The sequence below is a fragment of the Pseudopodoces humilis genome, chromosome 29 (assembly GCF_049639895.1).
Source record: "Pseudopodoces humilis isolate 2021_Gansu_Grassland_sample_001 chromosome 29, ASM4963989v1, whole genome shotgun sequence".
Classification (NCBI taxonomy): domain Eukaryota; kingdom Metazoa; phylum Chordata; class Aves; order Passeriformes; family Paridae; genus Pseudopodoces; species Pseudopodoces humilis.
In genome coordinates, this window is record NC_142228.1 from 992,539 (window position 1) to 1,010,365 (window position 17,827).

The 17,827-nt window shown below is 51.6% G+C and overlaps 1 protein-coding gene across 1 annotated transcript; it reads left to right on the forward strand.

Moving 5' to 3' along the window:
• Nucleotides 1-12,515: 12,515 nt before the first annotated feature.
• On the forward strand, nucleotides 12,516-17,101 carry HOXB13 (homeobox B13). The gene is made up of 2 exons (XM_088068114.1): nucleotides 12,516-13,215; nucleotides 16,147-17,101. Exons 1-2 carry the CDS (start codon nucleotides 12,633-12,635, stop codon nucleotides 16,389-16,391), a joined length of 828 nt encoding a protein of 275 aa, XP_087924240.1. The 5' UTR covers nucleotides 12,516-12,632; the 3' UTR covers nucleotides 16,392-17,101.
• The last annotated feature ends 726 nt before the right edge of the window (nucleotides 17,102-17,827 follow it).

A 17,827-nucleotide genomic window follows, 5' to 3' on the forward strand; every position in this document is an offset into this window, starting at 1 on the left:
GGAGATAAAGGGGAATTAAAGGGGGATCTGAGGGGAAAAGGGGGAACCTGAGGGCATAATGGGGGATCTGAGGGTGTAAAGGGGGATCTGAGGGGGTAGACGGGGATCTGAGGGTGTAAAGGGGGATCTGAGGGGGTAAATGGGGATCCTGAGGGGATAAAGGGGGATCTGAGAGGATAAAGGGGGATCTGAAGGGGATAAAGGGGATCCTGAGGGTGATAAAGGGGGATCCTGAGGAGGTAAAGGTGGATCTGAGGGGAAAAAGGAGGATCTGAGGGGATAAAGGGGCATCTGAGGGGATAATGGGGGATCTGAGTGGGATAAAGGGGATCCTGAGGAGGTAAAGGGGGATCTGAGGGGATAATGGGGGATCTGAGGGGGATAAAGGGGGATCTGAGGGGATAAAGGGGGATCTGAGGGGGATAAAGGGGGATCTGAGGGGGATAAAGGGGATCTGAGGGGGATAAAGGGGGATCTGAGAGGATAAAGGGTGATCTGAGGGGGATAAAGGGGGATCTGAGGGGGATAAAGGGGGATCTGAGGGGATAAAGGGGGATCTGAGGGGGATAAAGGGGGATCTGAGGGGATAAAGAAGGATCTGAGGCGATAAAGGGGGATCTGAGGGGGATAAAGGGTGATCTGAGGGGGATAAAGGGGGATCTGAGGGGAATAAAGGGTGATCTGAAGGGAATAGAGGGGGATCTGAAGGGGAAAAAGGGGGATCTGAGGGGGATCTAGGGGGATCTGAGGGGATAAAGAGGGAAAAAGGGGGATCTGAGGGGATAAAGGGGGTTCTGAGGGGGATAAAGGGGGATCTGAGGGGGATAAAGGGGGATCTGAAGAGATAAAAGGGGCTCCACCTCCTGTCTCATTTATTCCCAGCATGACGGGAGGGATCCCTGGGGATCCCGGATATCCCATAAATAACAGCATTGTCCAGGGTTATTTATGGGATCCCGGGAGCCCTTCCAGTGCTCTTCCCTCATTTCCATCACAATTCCCCCTCTGGAGCCGCCAGGGGCCGGCATTGCTGGGATCGGCCCGGGAGAAACATCTGGGAATGGGAATGGGGGTCTGGGAACAGCCGGGAATGGGAATGGGGGACTGGGAACAGCCGGGAATGGGAATGGGGGACTGGGAACAGCCGGGAATGGGAATGGGGGTCTGGGAACAGCCGGGAATGGGAATGGGGGTCTGGGAACAGCCGGGAATGGGAATGGGGGACTGGGAACAGCCGGGAATGGGAATGGGGGACTGGGAACAGCCGGGAATGGGGAGCAGCTGCGGGGCGGGAGCGCCGGGAGCCAGCCGGGATGGAGAGCCGCAATTCCCGGTGGGAATGATACCGGGAATGATCCAGGGAATGATCCTGGAGAGCCGCAATTCCCGGTGGGAATGATCCAGGGAATGATCCAGGGAATGATCCTGGAGAGCCGCAATTCCCGGTGGGAATGATCCAGGGAATGATCCAGGGAATGATCCTGGAGAGCCGCAATTCCCGGTGGGAATGGGCCCGGGAATGAGCGGCAATTCCCGGCAGGAATGGCAGGGCCGGAAATGATCCCGGGAAGCGACAATTCCCGGTTGGAATGAGCCCGGGAATGATCCTGGGAATGATCCGGGGAATGAGCTGCAATTCCCGGCGGGAATGAGCCCAGGAATGATCCTGGGAAGCGACAATTCCCGGCGGGAATGTCAGGGCCGGGAATGAGCCCAGGAATTGTCCCCAGGGCTGGAGAGCCGCAATTCCCGGTGGGAATGATCCCGGGAATGAGCGGCAATTCCCGGCAGGAATGGCAGGGCCGGGAATGATCCCGGGAAGCGACAATTCCCGGCGGGAGTGATCCCGGGAATGATCCCGGAGAGCCGCAGTTCCCGGCGGGAGTGATCCCGGGAATGATCCCGGAGAGCCGCAGTTCCCGGCGGGAGTGATCCCGGGAATGATCCCGGAGAGCCGCAGTTCCCGGTGGGAATAATCCCAGGAATGATCCCGGGCTGTGTCCCCAGGGCCATCCCGGCCCCAAATCCATCCCAGCTCCATCCCGACCCGATCCAGATGGATCCAGAGGGGCTGGATGGCTCCAGGCTCCCTTCCCGAGCTTTCCCTCCCTCTGACCCTTCCCGAGGTTTTCCCGGCCTGCAGAGGCGGGCGGGGCTCCTCGCCCGGATCCATCGGGAATTCTCCGGCTGGAGGCCGCAGCTGCTCCCGGTAATTCCAGCCCCGGGGCTCTGGGATGAGCCTGGAATATTGCCGGGGCTTTATGGCCCCAATTCCCATGGGAATTCCGCGGCTTCCAAACGCCACCTGTCACGGGCAGGGACAATGGGAAAGGCTCAGCCCTCCCTCCCCCTGGACATTCCCAATTTTTTTCCCCTAAATTCGGCTTTATTCAATAAAAACTTCCCATTTTTCTCCGCCGCGCACTGAATTTAATCCGTTTTTAAATCGTGCTTGTATTATTTGTAATATTTGGGGAGCAGCTGCTGGCTGGTTCTGCCGCACATCTGAGGGAACAGATGGAATTTTAATTCCTGGGAATTCTGGCCCCAAAAGAGCCATCAGGGGCTGACAGCCCTTCCCGAAAAAGGGATTTTGTTGGGAAAAAGCTGATCCCGAACCTGGGGGTGGTTGGGGAGAGGGGCTGGGCTGATCCTTGCAGGAAACAGAGATGTTTATTTTATTTTATTTTATTTTATTTTATTTTATTTTATTTTATTTTATTTTATTTTATTTTATTTTATTTTATTTTATTTTATATTTTACTCTATTTTATTTGATTCTATGTTATTTTATTCTAGTCTATTCTATTATTTAATTTAGTTTATGCTATAATTTTAATTTAATTTAATTAATTAAAATCCTGCTTGGAAACCCCCAAATTCCGACCAGGTACCCCCAAAATCCCTGGTCGGGGCCCCGCCCCTCATGAATATTCAAATTATCGCGCTGTGATTGGCTGCAGGGTGACGTAAGCCACGCCCGTCCCAGAGCGTCCCTGGTTGCCGTAGCAACGTTTCCCCTTTGTTTTATCCAATCAGCGGTCGCCCTGTGGCTCCGTGACCCAATCAGAACGCAGTATGCTAATGAGGGGGCGTGACCCCGGCTGGCCCGGTCCGGCCGCGTTGGGTCCGTGCCGGTCCCGGCTCCAAATCCCGGGAAAATGCTCGGGAAAATCCTCGGGAAAAGGAGCCCGGGAGCGGGGCCGGAGCCTCCCCCCGGGATCCCGGGATCGGCAATTCCCGCCTGGATCAGCTCTGGGGCCTGGGGAGCGCTCCCGTGTCCCGGCTGGAGACACCTGAGCCCAAATTGCTGAGCAAAAAAACCAGGATTTCATCCGCAAATTGGGAACTTTATCCGCAAATTGGGCTTTTTATCCCTAAAAAACTGACTTTTTCCATCCCCAAATCCATGAGGGACGTCAAACCCAGCCAGGAGCTGCGCTGGCACCTCTGAATTCCAAGGATAATCCCATTTTTCCCGAATTTTCCGGCTCTGTCACCGAGCCGAGGCTCCTTCAGCCTTGCCCGGGGTGAGCCGCAAATGGAATTTCGCCGTCATTCCATCACTGCCAGGGGGAGACAAATGAGCCTTTCCCAGGTAATTCCGGAGCTTTTCACCTTGGCAGGAATTCAGGGATGCGGGGGAATTTTATCCCTCATCGACCTCTGAGATAAAAAACGATTTTCCTTCGTCCTTTTCCAAGGAATTTTCTCCCGGCGGGGTTTTTGATTGGCTTTTCTATTTCTATTTCTGTTCTATTCTTATTAAATTGTTATTTTTAATTTTTATTATTCCTATTCTTGTAATTATTATTTTTTTTTTAATATTATTTTTTCATTTTTATTTCTATTTCTGCCTCTCAGCCTCTCTCCCCACTTTTTCCTGGGAATGTTTTGGCTCTCGGGAATTCTCGGCCGGCAGAGGGGGACAGACTCCAGCGAATCTCCGGGAATTCGGGATCATTCCCGACTCACCCCGGGGGGGATTTTTAGGGATGGAAAGGGCGGGATGTGACAAAATCCCGACCCCTCCTCTTTCCCAGGGCTGGAATTCCCAGCTGGAATTCCGAAATCTTCATTTCCCGTGTTGCGATATTATTGAAAAATCACTTTACCGAGGGCAGGGAGGATAAAAAAGGGGATTTTCCACAATTTAAATCCGATAAAATCGGTTCAAAAATAGAAATCCCGGAATTTCTGTCCCTCAGGGATTCACTCCGGGCATCCTGACTTCTGGATCCTGGAAATTCCATTGGATTTCCAAAGGAATTCCCGTTTTTCTGGAGTTCGGGGATCCTTTGGGAAGGGCTGGAAATTCACACCCCGGAGATCCCAGGGCCAAATCGGGAGGAAAAACCCTTTGGAATTCCAATTCCAGGCCTCCCAAACCTGGATTTCTTTTCATTCCAGACCTTACAAACCCCAAATTCTTTCCTAATTCCAAATCTTCATTTCCTTCTTAATCCCAGCCCCTAAAACCTCAAATTTTCTTTCCTAATTCCAGCCTTCCAAATCTTTATTTCCATCCTAATTCCAGCCCCTAAAACTTCGATTTCTTTCTTAATTCCAGGCCTTTAAAACCTCGATTTCCATCCTAATTCCAGCCCTCCAAAACCTTCATTTCCACCCTAATTCCAGGCCCTAAAACCTCGATTTCTTCTCAAATTCCAGCCCTCCAAAACCTCAATCCCTTCCCTAATTCCAGACCTTGGAATTTGCATTCCTAGCTCTCTCTGCTCAGGACGATCTTGGCAATAATTCCCATTTTTTCCCCCCTCTGGCTCCATTTATCATCCGGAGTGGGAAGAGCTCCAAAATTCCCTGATTTTCATCGGAAAAGCGTTCAGGGGTGAAGGATGGGGAGCGGGAGATGATTCATGGGGAACATCCCGGGCACGGAAGCGCCTCGGGAATGACGGATGAGCTCCGGGGAATTGATTTGTGTCAGGAAAATCCTTGAGGAGGAGGCGCTGCCTTGGAGCCCCGAGCACAAATCTCCGGGCAGAAATGAGGATTTTCGGGATGTTTTCCAAATTGTTCCGCACCAGGAGGAGGAAAATTGGGATTTGTTCCATGCCAGGGTTCCGGTCTCTTCCCGAAAATCCGGACTGGGGAGCTGGAAACGGCACCAAAGTCTTGGATTTGTGTCGGGATTGGGGTTTGAGACACGAGGGAAAGGGAGAGGGAGGAGAATGAAGGAAAAAGGGAATGTTTTGAATGGTTTTAGTTTGATTCCCATAAAAAAATCTCAACCTGGAATGTCCCAAACTCCAGGCTGGCCTCAATTCCAGCCTGGGATCTCAGCACCACTCCGGGAATTCTTGGGGAATCTGGCAATTCCTTCCATTTCTTGGCAATTCCTTCCATTTCTTGGCAATTCCTTCCGGTTTTTGGCAGGATCCACCCCAGAGCTGATTCTCCATCAGGATCCATCCCAGGAACACCCGGAGCTGATTTCCCATCCCAGGTTCCACCTCAGAGCTGATTTTCCATTGGTTTCCCATCGGGATCTACCCCAGAGCTGATTTCCCTTCGGGATCCATCCTGGAGCTGATTTCCCACCGGGATCCATCCCAGGCTGATTTCCCTTCGGGATCCATCCCAGAGCTGATTTCCCTTCGGGATCCATCCCAGGCTGATTTCCCTTCGGGATCCATCCCAGGCTGATTTCCCTTCGGGATCCATCCCAGGCTGATTTCCCTTCGGGATCCATCCCAGAGCTGATTTCCCTTTGGGATCCATCCTGGAGCTGATTTCCCACCGGGATCCATCCCAGGCTGATTTCCCTTTGGGATCCATCCTGGAGCTGATTTCCCTTTGGGATCCATCCCAGGCTGATTTCCCTTCGGGATCCATCCCAGGCTGATTTCCCTTTGGGATCCATCCCAGAGCTGATTTCCCTTTGGGATCCATCCTGGAGCTGATTTCCCATCGGGATCCATCCTGGAGCTGATTTCCCATCGGGATCCATCCTGGAGCTGATTTCCCACTGGATCCTGGCTCTGGTTTCCCGTTTCCCGCCCGGGTTTGGTTCCGGTTTCCCGGGAGGATCCAGAGGATTCCAGGGAAAATCCCGCTCCTTCCCCTCCTCAAGGCCCCAGCTCGGGCACAGCTTCATTAAAATTCCATTAATTGGTCACCGTTAATCGCTCGTTTGGAGGCCGCGGCCTTTGGCATCAATTAATTTATTAATTTATTAATTAATCTATTTATTAATTAATCCAGCTATTCGTCTATTTATTAATTTATTCATCAGTTTATTTATTCATCTATTTATTTATTAATTAATTTATTCGTTTATTCATTTATTTATTATTCTATTGAAAAATTAAGGGAATATTTGGGGAATATTTGGGGAATATTTGGGAATATTTTTGGGATATTTCGGGGAAAATTTTTGGGGAATCTTTGAGGAATATTTCACGGATATTTTGGGAATATTTTTGGGAATATTTGAGGGATTTTAGGGGAATCTTTTAGGAATATTTTAGGAATATTTGACGGATATTTTGGGAATATTTTGGGATCACTTCGGGGATATTTTGGGAATGGGCAGCCAGGTGCACTCTGGGCGTGCCAGGATCAGTTTTGGCTCCAAGGAAATCGCTCTGGGCAATCCCGGGTGGATTTTTCCCACCGGGAATGGCTCAAAATGGGCTCGGGAGGATTTTATTTTAATGCAGCCTCGTCAGGTTTTGACCTCAAAATTTTGGGGAATTTTTAGATGAAATCGTGCCTGGATCGGTGGCGAGGAAAAAACGAGGGGGAAAATTGGGATGGGGAGCAGCAGAATTCCCTGGAGAGGCGGGGAAAAGCTCAGGTGTGCCCAGAAAAATGAATAAAAAGTTGGATTCTCCCAGGGAGGGAGGGAGGAAAAACCTTGGGATTTGGGGAATTCGGGCACCGCCGGGATCGAGTGGGAAAAGGGAAAAATTAGGGGAAAAATCCCACCGGGAATGAGGGGAAAATCCCGCTGGGAATGAGGGAAGGATCCCGCTGGGAACGGCGGGCTCGGGGCGGGTTCCCTGTGGAAAGGTCCTTTGGAAAAGGGAAAAAGAAGGGAAATGGAAAGGGAAAGGGAAAGGGAAAGGGAAAGGGAAAGGGAAAGGAAAAGGGAAAGGGAAAGGGAAAGGGAAAGGAAAAGGAAAAGGAAAAGGAAAAGGAAAAGGAAAAGGAAAAGGAAAAGGAAAAGGAAAAGGAAAAGGAAAAGGAAAAGGAAAAGGAAAAGGAAAAGGGGAAGGGTGGGGCGGTGCCCTCGGGAACCGGGATGAGGAGCGGCCGCTCCGGCTGGAGGCGCGACAATCGCGACATGACCGCGGGGAACGAGCAGCTCCGTCTCCAGATCCCCCAGATCCCATCAATCCCACAAATCCCCCGGATCCTCCAGATCCTGGCACCGCTTTCCCAGCGCTCGGGTACGAATCCCCTTCCCGGATCCCTGAAAAATCCCGGGATGAGCCTTTCCTTTCCCCCCGACCCGCGGGGATGCGGCGGCCCCGGGCCGGGAATGCGGAGCGGGGAAAAGCCTGGGAATAAAAACCCCTGGATTTGGGGTTCGGTTATCAGCTGAGGGGGAAAAACTGCCCAGGAATCCCTGGAGCCTCTGGATCCCCTGGAACCTCGGGAACCCCCGGAACCCCCAAAGCCCCCAGAACCTCTGGAATTCCTGGAGCCCCTGGAACCCCCAAAACCCCCGGAACCTCTGGAGGCCCTGGAGTCCTTGGAGCTCCCAGAACCTCGGGAATCCTCAGAGCCCTTGGAACTCCTGGAGTCCCTGCAGCCCCCCCAGGAGCCCCCCAGCACCGGCTGCAGCCCGAGGAGGGAACGGGGAGAGTCCCGAGCGTCCCCCCCTCCCTCCTCCTCCTCCTCCTCCTCCTCCTCCTCCTCCTCCTCCTCCCCGCAATAAGGAAAGGGACCAAGGGCTGGGCCAGCGCGGACTTTGTCCCCCCCCGCTCCCTGGGCCCCTCACGGGAAGGGCAGGGCCGGGGTGGAGCTCGGGGCACCCCGGGAGGGACCCGGACACCCCCGGTACCCGCGGGGAGCTCGGGGAGGAGCTCGGGGCACCCCCGGCACAGACCGGGCCGCTCCAGGGAAAATTCCCAGGCGGTTTGGGGGATCCCCGAGGGATGGGAGAGGGAGGAGAGGGAAGCCGGGAGCGCTGCAGCCCCAGTTTGGCCCCAGAGCATCCGCAGCTCCCCGGGAGCCGGGTTTGGGGTGGGGTTCGGTGCCGTTCCCACCTCACCCCGGGATTCCCAAGGGAATTCCCTCCCAGCCCCGGGATCGGGGAGGAATCGGAGCCGCGGGGTTCAAACCCCCCGGGATGGGGGCGCGTCCCTCTGTCCCCAGCCCAGGGCACCGGGGACACCGGGGGGACCTCGGGGCCTTTTCCAGGCTGGATCCTCGTGGGGAACGACCTCGGGCAGGGGAGGGGGGAGCGACCCCCAGCCCTGGCCTGGCAGTGACAGTGACGGTGACAGTGACAGTGACACGGTGACAGTGACAGTGACAGTGACACGGTGACAGTGACACTGACACTGACACGGTGACAGTGACACTGACACAGTGACAGTGACAGTGACACGGTGACAGTGACACTGACACAGTGACAGTGACAGTGACACGGTGACAGTGACACTGACGGTGACACGGTGACAGTGACAGTGACACGGTGACAGTGACACTGACGGTGACACGGTGACAGTGACAGTGACACGGTGACAGTGACACTGACGGTGACACGGTGACAGTGACACTGACGGTGACATTGACATGGTGACACAGTGACAGTGCCTGACAGTGACAGGATCCAGGGATGGGTGGATGATGGCTGGATCCATGGAGGGATCCATGGATGATGTGCAGATCAATGGATGATGACTGGATCCGTGGATGGATGATGGATGGATCCATGGACAGGTGGATCCCTGGATGATGGATGGATCTCTGGATGGATCCCTGGATGGATGATGGATCCCTGGATGGATGATGGATCCATGGATGGATCCCTGGGTGGATGATGGATCCATGGATGGATCCCTGGGTGGATGATGGATCCATGGATGGATGATGGATCCCTGGATGATGGATGGATCCATGGATGGATCCATGGATGGATGATGGATCCCTGGATGATGGATGGATCCATGGATGGATCCCTGGATGGATGATGGATCCCTGGATGGATGATGGATCCCTGGATGGATGATGGATCCATGGATGGATCCCTGGATGGATGATGGATCCCTGGATGGATCCCTGGATGGATCCCAGGATGGATCCCAGGATGGATGATGGATCCCTGGATGGATGATGGATCCATGGACGGTGTGTGGGTGAGGGCTCAGGTCGGTCCCGTTGAGGTTTCCGGCTGTGGGGAGCAGCAGGAGGTGGGGAGGGGGCTCGGGGACATTCCCAGGGCTTTGGAGCTGGGCCAGGAGGGTCCCGGGAGCCCCTGGGGACCCCTCGGGGGCTCCCCCCTGTTTTGGGGACAGACCCGAACGGGGGGTTCAGCTTGGGGCAGAGCCCCGGAGCCCCCCGGGCTGCTCCAGAAGGAGCCGGAAGGAAAAAAGAGAGCAGGAAAAACCTGGGAGACGCAGGAGCGACAGAAACGGATCCAACAAAACCCCCCGGGATTGGAATCACCCCAAAAACGGATCCAGCAAAACCTCCGGGTCTGGAACCACCCCAAAAACGGATCCAATAAATCCCCCGGGTCTGGAACCACCCCAAAAACGGATCCAACAAATCCCCGGGTCTGGAACCACCCCAAAATCCCCCCCCCAAAAAAACCGGTCCAATAAAACCGCAGAATTTCTCCCCAAAATCCAACAAATCTCCCCCAAATCCCCCCCAAAAAAGGGGAGCGGGCTCGGGAGCCTCGGCGGCGCCGGGGCTGCAGCCGGGAGGGGCCGCGGGAGCCGGGCCGGGCTCTCTGTTCCCCTGCCAGGGATTTCTTCAAAGGATCCACCAAAAAATCCTCTGGAAAACCCAAATTCGGCTCCTCCCGACACCTCTCGAACCTCCGGGGCCGCCGCGGGGCGGGGAACGAGGGGACGGAGCTGGGGAGAAAATTGGGGGGGAAAAAAAAAATCAGAATAAAAGATGAAAATGATCAAAAATGTTTGCTTTGATTTGATTTTTTTTTCCTCCCCGAAATATCACCGGAATCAGGGAGAGAAGAGCTGGGATCCCTTCCAGAGCCAGAATCCAATTTTCCAGCCATTGATTATTTCCAAACGTGAAGTCTTTGAGCAGTTCCAATTTTTTTTATTATTATTTTTTTAATTATTTTTATTTTTTATTTTTCCTCTTCAAACCGCTTTGGGGTTTGGGTTGGGTTTGGGGTTTTTTTTTTCCCCTTTGTAATGACGGTTCGGATTCAATTGCTTTAAAAAAAAAATAAAAATAAAATCCCAGACTTTTAAAAAGTTGTTCCAGAGATTTTTTTTCGGGCTCCAGATGGAATAAATATTAAATGGATCCTATGGAGAAAATAATAAAAGGATGGCTGCAAACTGATAAGGTTTGATAATTTTCATGTCGGTCACGGAGGGAGGAATTGGTGAAGAATTCAGGATTTTTTCCTTTAAACAATGAAATTTTCTCCGTAAAATCCTCCCAGAAGGAAAAAAAATCTTATTCTCGGTTTGGAAATTCGCGTTTTCAAGCGGCTCCCGGGGCAAAACCTGCTCGGGATTTCCCGCGGATCTGAAAAACAATTTTGGGGGAAAAAAGAATTGTAATAAATGAGGAGAAGGGAATTTTTGGGGTGAAAAATGGGAATTTCTGTTCCGGCGGGGCCGGGACAAAGCCGCGCTCCTCGAAAAGGGAATAAAATCCGATTTCATTCCGATTTTGACCTCTTATCCTGGTTTTTTTTTTTTTTGGCAAATCCCTCCCCACCTTTTCTCCCTTCCCGCATTAAAATCGAACGGAACCAAACCGCCGCAAACTCGCAGGAAAATCCGCGAATCCAAAGAGCCAAATCCGGAGCTTTTCCCCCCAAAAAACCTCGGCAGCTCCCAACTCCTCCAAGCTTTTAACTTTCAACTTGGCCTTGACCTCGAGGCTCCAGCCCGACCTTTTCCTGCCGGGAATGGGGCGAGTCCCTGGGCAAACACCCCCGGGCCGCCTCCTGGGGCTGGGGGAGAGCAAAAAGGGACCGGGGAGAGCTCAAAATAAAATCAAACATCAAAGAGAGATCGCGCTGAGCCAAAGGAGCAGCTCTGCGAGGTTGAAACTGCGGGGATTTGGGGTTTTAATTTGATTTTTTAATGATTTTTTTTGGTTTTTCCGCAGCGGAGATTGGAGATTGAGGGGTGGGGTTGTTTTTTTTTTTAGGGGGGTTTTGTTTGGGGTGTCGGGGGATAATTGGGATTTTTTTTTTCCCACCCCGGTTGATTTCCATGGGGTTTGTGGCCCTGCGTGGCTCCTCAGGGCCCCAAAGAGCCGCAGAAAAGGGATTTTTATTGCGGTTTTGGGGTCAGGAGGATGAAATCTCCTTCACGCCTGAGCTGGAGCTGCCTTGGGGGGAATTTCGGCAAAGCTTTTCCAAAGCTTTGGGGAAGAAAACAGAAAAAGGAAGGGAAAAAAAAGGAGGGGAAAAAACTCAGTTCGCACCACGCGAGGATTAAAAATACCTGGGTGCTTTGAGGGATTTGATATTGATATTGATATTAAAGGATTATTTTATTCACACCAAATTTTTTTCCAGAGCCTTGGGATCCCTCATCCCCGTGTCCGTCTGTCCTTCCTCATCCTCTGCCCTCTTCCACCTGCCCGCTGCTCAAACCCAAAGGGATTTTCTGGCTTCTTTTCCCACCTCCCTTTTCCAAACCTTTTCCCTTTGGGATTATTCCAGCACCTCTGGGATTTTTCTAGGGATACCCGAGGCCCTTTTTCCTCTCTCTCCGGGTTTTTGGGGCTCTGAGGGCAAAGCAGGGGGACAGAATTGGGGTTTTTGGGGGAAATTTTGGGATTCTTCCAGGGATTTTTGCAGGGCTCCATCCCTGCCCCACTCCCGGGGGCTGGGAGGGTTCGGCAGCAGAAACCCCCCCCGGATCCGCGTGGGAATAAACCCCGGAAAAAAATGTCAAAATCACAAAAATAAAGGTGTTTTTAATCCGAGCCCGGCTTTTCCCTCCCCGGGGGTGCTGAAATTCCCGATTGTCCCGTTCCTTGCCCTCCCTCACTCCTTCTCCCCCATTTCCCCCCCTCTACCTTCCCCCACAAATTTTAATTTTTATTCCCAAGACGCGGCTCAGAAGCCACCTCCGAGTCCCCTCCTCCTCCTCCTCCTCCTCCTCCTCTCCCCTCTCAATAAAACCATTTTCGCAATTTCTCCTGCTCTTTATTGAGACTGAAGGGATTTTTTTTTTGCCGTCGGTGCGGGTTGGGATATTTTTTTTCCCTTTTTTTTTTTTTTTGCGTGTTTTTCCACCCTCCCTTCCCTCCAGCGAGGACCAATAAGAGAAAACCTCCCCCCTCCGCGTCAGTCCGGCCGGGCGGGGGTGGAAAAAAGCAGCCGTGGGGAGGCTCGCAGGCTGTTTAAAAGACCCGGGGACCCCCGTCGGGCAGTGCCCGGGCGCTGCCGAGCAGCCTCTCCCCATGCCCCGGCCCCCGAGCCGCCCCCCATGCAGCCCCCGGGCCTCGAGGGGCTCCTGCCTCCGGGCGGCTTCTCCGGCCAGCCCAGGGGGCTGCTGCCTCCTCCTCCTCCTCATCCTCCTCCTCCCGCCCCGACCCTCCCCGTGCCTTCGCCTCCCCCCGGGATGAACCCCGGGTACCCCCCGGAGGCTCCGGCCGAGCCCCCCAAAGCCCCGGCGGGCTCGGCGGCCTCGGCTCCGCTGCCCTACGGTTATTTCGGCAGCGGATTCTACTCGTGCCGCGTGTCCCGGAGCTCGCTGAAAGCCGGGCCCGCTCCTCAGGGGCCTTTCCCGAACGACAAATACCTGGAAGCGGCTTCGGGAAGCGAGGATTTCCAGAGCCGCCCCGCGGAGTTCGCCTTTTACCCCGGTTACGGAGCTCCGTACCAGCCCGTGCCCGGCTACCTGGACGTGGCGGTGGTGCCCGGGCTGGGCGAGCCCCGGCCCGAGGCTCTGCTGCCCGTGGACGGTGGCTACCACCAGCCCTGGGCGCTGGGAGGAGGCTGGGGCGGGCAGATGTGCTGCCCCAAGGAGCAGGGCCAGCCCGGCTTCCTCCTCAAATCCGCCTTCGCAGGTAAAGCCCGGGCGCTAAGGGGTTAAAATCCGCCGGGTTTTTGGGGGGTTTCGGTTTGGTTTTGTTGGGTTTGGTTTTGTGGAGGTGCTTGGGTTGGAGAGGGGTTGGGTTCGCGAAATTGTGATGGTTAGTGGTGATAATAATTTAATTTATCGCGGCCGTTTCTGACTGCGGGAGGGGAGGTGGAAGGTGATGGATGGGGGATCAAAGGATCAATTATCGGGATTCAGATAATCAATTATCGGGGTTCAGATGATCAGTTATCGGGATTCAGATAAATCAGTTATCGGGGTTCAAAGGATCAGTTATCGGGGCTCAAAGGATCAATTATCGGGGTTCAGATAATCAATTATCGGGATTCAAAGGATGAATTATCGGGACTCAGATAATCTATTATCGGGGTTCAGATGATCAGTTATCGGGATTCAGATAAATCAATTATCGGGGTTCAAAGGATCAGTTATCGGGATTCAGATAAATCAATTATCGGGGCTCAAAGGATCAGTTTTTGGGGTTCAGATAATCAATTATCGGGATTCAGATGATCAGTTATCGGGGCCCAAAGGATCAATTATCGGGGTTCAGGTAATCAATTATCGGGATTCAGATGATCAGTTATCGGCATTCAGATGATCAGTTATCGGGATTCAGATAATCAATTATTGGGATTCAGATGATCAATTGTCGGGGCTCAGAGGATTATTTATGGGAATTCAAATGATCGTTTACCGGAATTCCGATGATCAATTACCGGAATTCAGGTGATCAGTTATCGGAATTCTGACCATCAGTTATCGGAATTCAAATGATCATTTATAGGGATTAAAATTGTCATTTATTTGAATTCAAATTGTCATTTATTTGGATTCAAATTATCAATTATCGGGATTAAAATCATCATTTATAGGGATTAAAATTATCAATTATCAGGATGGAAATGATCATTTATCAGGATTCAAATTATCAATTATTGGAATTCAGATGATAATTTAATGGGGGTTCAAAGGATCATTTATCGGGGTATAGATGACGATGTTTTGGGGTTTATGGGATGATATTTTGGTGTTCCCAGGTGACATTTTGGGGTTCCCAGGTGACATTTTGCGGTTCGGGGGGCTCTGGGGGTGGCCCTTGAGCATCCTCCAAAAAAACCCAGAAATTTAAAAACCAGAAAACAAAATTGAAACATCCTTCATTATTTAGAGAGAAAAACCAGAATTTAAACATCCTTCATTATTTAGAGAGAAAATAGAATTTAAAAAGTTGAAAACTTTTAAATACCGAGAGGGAAAACACAGAACTTTGGAATCTTTGAGTATTTAGAGGGAGAATGTGGAACTTGAAAGGTTTTAAATGTCGGGAGAAAGAAAACAGAACTTTGAATTTTTCAGTATTTAAAGGGCTTTGAAACCTTTCGGTATTGAGAGGGAGAACACAGAATTTAAAAAACTTCCAATATTTAGAGGGGAAAACACAGAACTTTGAAATATTTCGGTATTTAGAGGGAAAATATAGAAATTAGAGGGTTTTAAACACTGAGAGGGAGAACCCAGAACTTGGAATTCTTCGGTTTTTAAAGGGAGAATTCAAAACTTAAAAATCTTCCAGTATTTAGAGGGAGAACCCTGAAATCTTTTTCAATATTCAGACACAAGAAAATTCGGAAACTTTTCAATATTCAGACACAACAGAACCTTTTTAACCCCCTCGGTGCCAGCGGGGTGGGAGGGGAAGCCGGGCCGGGGGGGGAGGGAGGTACCGGGAGCTCCGGGGAGATTTGGGGGAGCTCCGGGGAGATTTGGGGGAGCTCCGGGGGGATTTTGGGGGAGCTCGGGGGGGATTCTGGGGAGTTCCGGGGGGATTTTTGGGGAGCTCGGAGGGGATTTGGGGGAGCTCCGGGGGGATTTGGGGGAGCTCGAGGGGGATTTTGGGGAGCTTCGGGGGGATTTTGGGGAGCTCGGGGGGGATTTTGGGGAGTTCCGGGGGGATTTTTGGGGGAGCTCGGAGGGGATTTGGGGGAGCTCCGGGGGGATTTGGGGAGCTCGAGGGGGATTTTGGGGAGTTCGGGGGGGATTTTGGGGAGTTCGGGGGGATTTTGAGGAGCTCGGGGGGGATTTTGGGGACCTCGGGGAGGATTTGGGGAGCTCGGGGGGGATTTTGGGGAGCTCGGGGGGGATTTGGGGAGCTCGGGGAGGATTTGGGGGGGCCGGGGCTGACCGGACCGTGCCCGCAGGAGGGTGGGGGGTGCAGGGTGGGATTTGGGAAGCTCGGGGGGGATTTGGGGATCCCGGGAATGATTTGGGGGTCCCCAGGATGGGATTTTGGCTGACCCCCGTGTCCCCCAGAGCCGCAGGAGGGCTGCTCTCTCCCGGGGATGATTTTGGGGGTCCCAGGGATGATTTGGGGATCCCAGAGGGGATTTGAGGATGTCGGGGATGATTTGGGGCTCCCGGGGATGATTTTGGGGGTCCCCAGGATGATTTGGGGGTCCCCAGGGTGGGATTTTCTCACCCCCCGTGTCCCCCCAGAGCCGCAGGAGGGCTGCTCTCTCCCGGGAATGATTTGGGGGTCCCCAGGATGTTTTGGGGGTCCCCAGGATGATTTGAGGATGCCGGGGATGATTTGAGGATCCCAGGGATGATTTGGGGCTCCCGGGGATGATTTTGGGGTCCCGGGGATGATTTGGGGGTCCCCAGGGTGGGATTTTCTCACCCCCCGTGTCCCCCCAGAGCCGCAGGAGGGCTGCGCGCTCCTGGGGATGATTTTGGGGTCCCGGGGATGATTTGGGGGTCCCCAGGGTGGGATTTCCTGACCCCCTGTGTCCCCCCAGAGCCGCAGGAGGGCTGCGCGCTCCTGGGGATGATTTTGGGGTCCCGGGGATGATTTGGGGGTCCCCAGGGTGGGATTTTCTCACCCCCCGTGTCCCCCCAGAGCCGCAGGAGGGCTGCGCGCTCCGGCGGGGCCGCAAGAAGCGCGTTCCGTACAGCAAGGGGCAGCTGAAGGAGCTGGAGAAGGAATTCGCGAGCAGCAAATTCATCACCCGGGACCGGAGGAGGAAAATCTCGGCCGCCACCAACCTGAGCGAGAGGCAGATCACCATCTGGTTCCAGAACCGCCGCGTCAAGGAGAAAAAAGTGGTGGCCAAAATTAAAAACAGCGCCGGAGGAACCCCCTGAGAACCTCCCCCAACCCCAAAAAATAAATTAGGGGTGAATTTCGCTCCTGCCTTACCCAAAATCAAAGTGAAAACAGCGAAACTCCGCGGGAGAATTTTAATTTTTTTAATATTTTTTTTTTTTATTTTTTAAACAACAAAATCTCCCCAATTCAGGCAGAGCACGTTCAAGGGAGAATAAATAAATGAGGAATAAATAAATTAAAATCAACCCGCGGGCGAAAGGTAAAATTAATGAATGAATTCGTTATTAATGATTAATTAACGGCGTAAAATTGAATGTACAGGACATGTTACGAGCTATGTAGGCACCCATTTATAAAAGCACGCGCTATTTTTTTTTAATTATTATTATTAATATTATTATTATTTTCTTTTTGCGAGCTGTTCTATATAAAAATTCCATATGCACATATTTAGCGTTATTTTACCCATTTTTGTGTTGGCGAGTTTCTGTATTAGCCGCTGTGTAAATGCACGATTAAAGGCGCTGTAGCCCTGTGTGGATATATAAAAATTATAAAATTATACTCGGAAAAGAAAGGCGTATAAACATTTATAACCCGCAAAAAATTTCATTTTCGCCGCTTTTATTTACGCACGGTTAAAGGCGACCCCAAAACCCCAAAATTCCGTGGATTTGAGACTTTTTAATTTCATTTTTTTGGCCGTCGTTAACACAGAATTTCCTCCAAATGCGCTGAGAGAAATTCCCGCATAAACTCGGAATGTGTTGGAATAAATGGGGTGAAATTAAATATATTCATTAAATATATTCATTAAATATATTCATTAAATATATTCATTAAATATATTCATTAAATATATTCGAATTTCCTTTTTTAAATTTTATTTTTAATTTATCTTTTTAAAATTTTTAATTTTCTCGGCCCTTTTCAGGTTAGGGGGGGAAAGCTCCAGTTCCACGCTGACAATTTATTTTCTTTCATATTTTTTTAGTTTTTTAATTTTAATTTTCTTTCATTTTTTTTTTCATATTTCATGTTTCAAAGCACCAGATCACTTTTAAACCCACCTGAAACTCCCAACAAAAACCACTCAAAAGGTGAATAAACTCCCCCGGTACCACAAAAATTCTCCCTTTCCCCCCCGACCTTTTGGTTCTTTTAGAAATTCCGAGTTTTAGCCGCATTTTGCCTAAATAATGATCATTTTAGCTCATTCATTTTTTGCTTAATTAAGAATTTATTGAATATTTGAAGCGGCTCTGGCTTCCAGCAGATTCCAGCAGAGCCAGGCGCGCTCTCCCTTGGATTTTTCCAAGGATTTTTCCCTGTTTTTCCACCTTTTTTCCCCATTTTTTCCCCCTTTTTTCCTCCCTGCGCTCTGCCAAGCCTTTCCCCTGGTGACGTCACCGCCCAACAGCCAATAGCCAGGCGTTGCTGTGCATGACGTCACACATGGAGACGTGGTTTA

Bases quoted from the DNA above. Each gene is read 5' to 3' on its own strand.
- HOXB13 (XM_088068114.1), top strand. From the start codon at position 12,633: ATGCAGCCCCCGGGCCTCGAGGGGCTCCTGCCTCCGGGCGGCTTCTCC. The intron at 13,216-16,146 runs GTAAAGCCCGGG...GTGTCCCCCCAG, and splicing joins CCTCAAATCCGCCTTCGCAG to AGCCGCAGGAGGGCTGCGCG.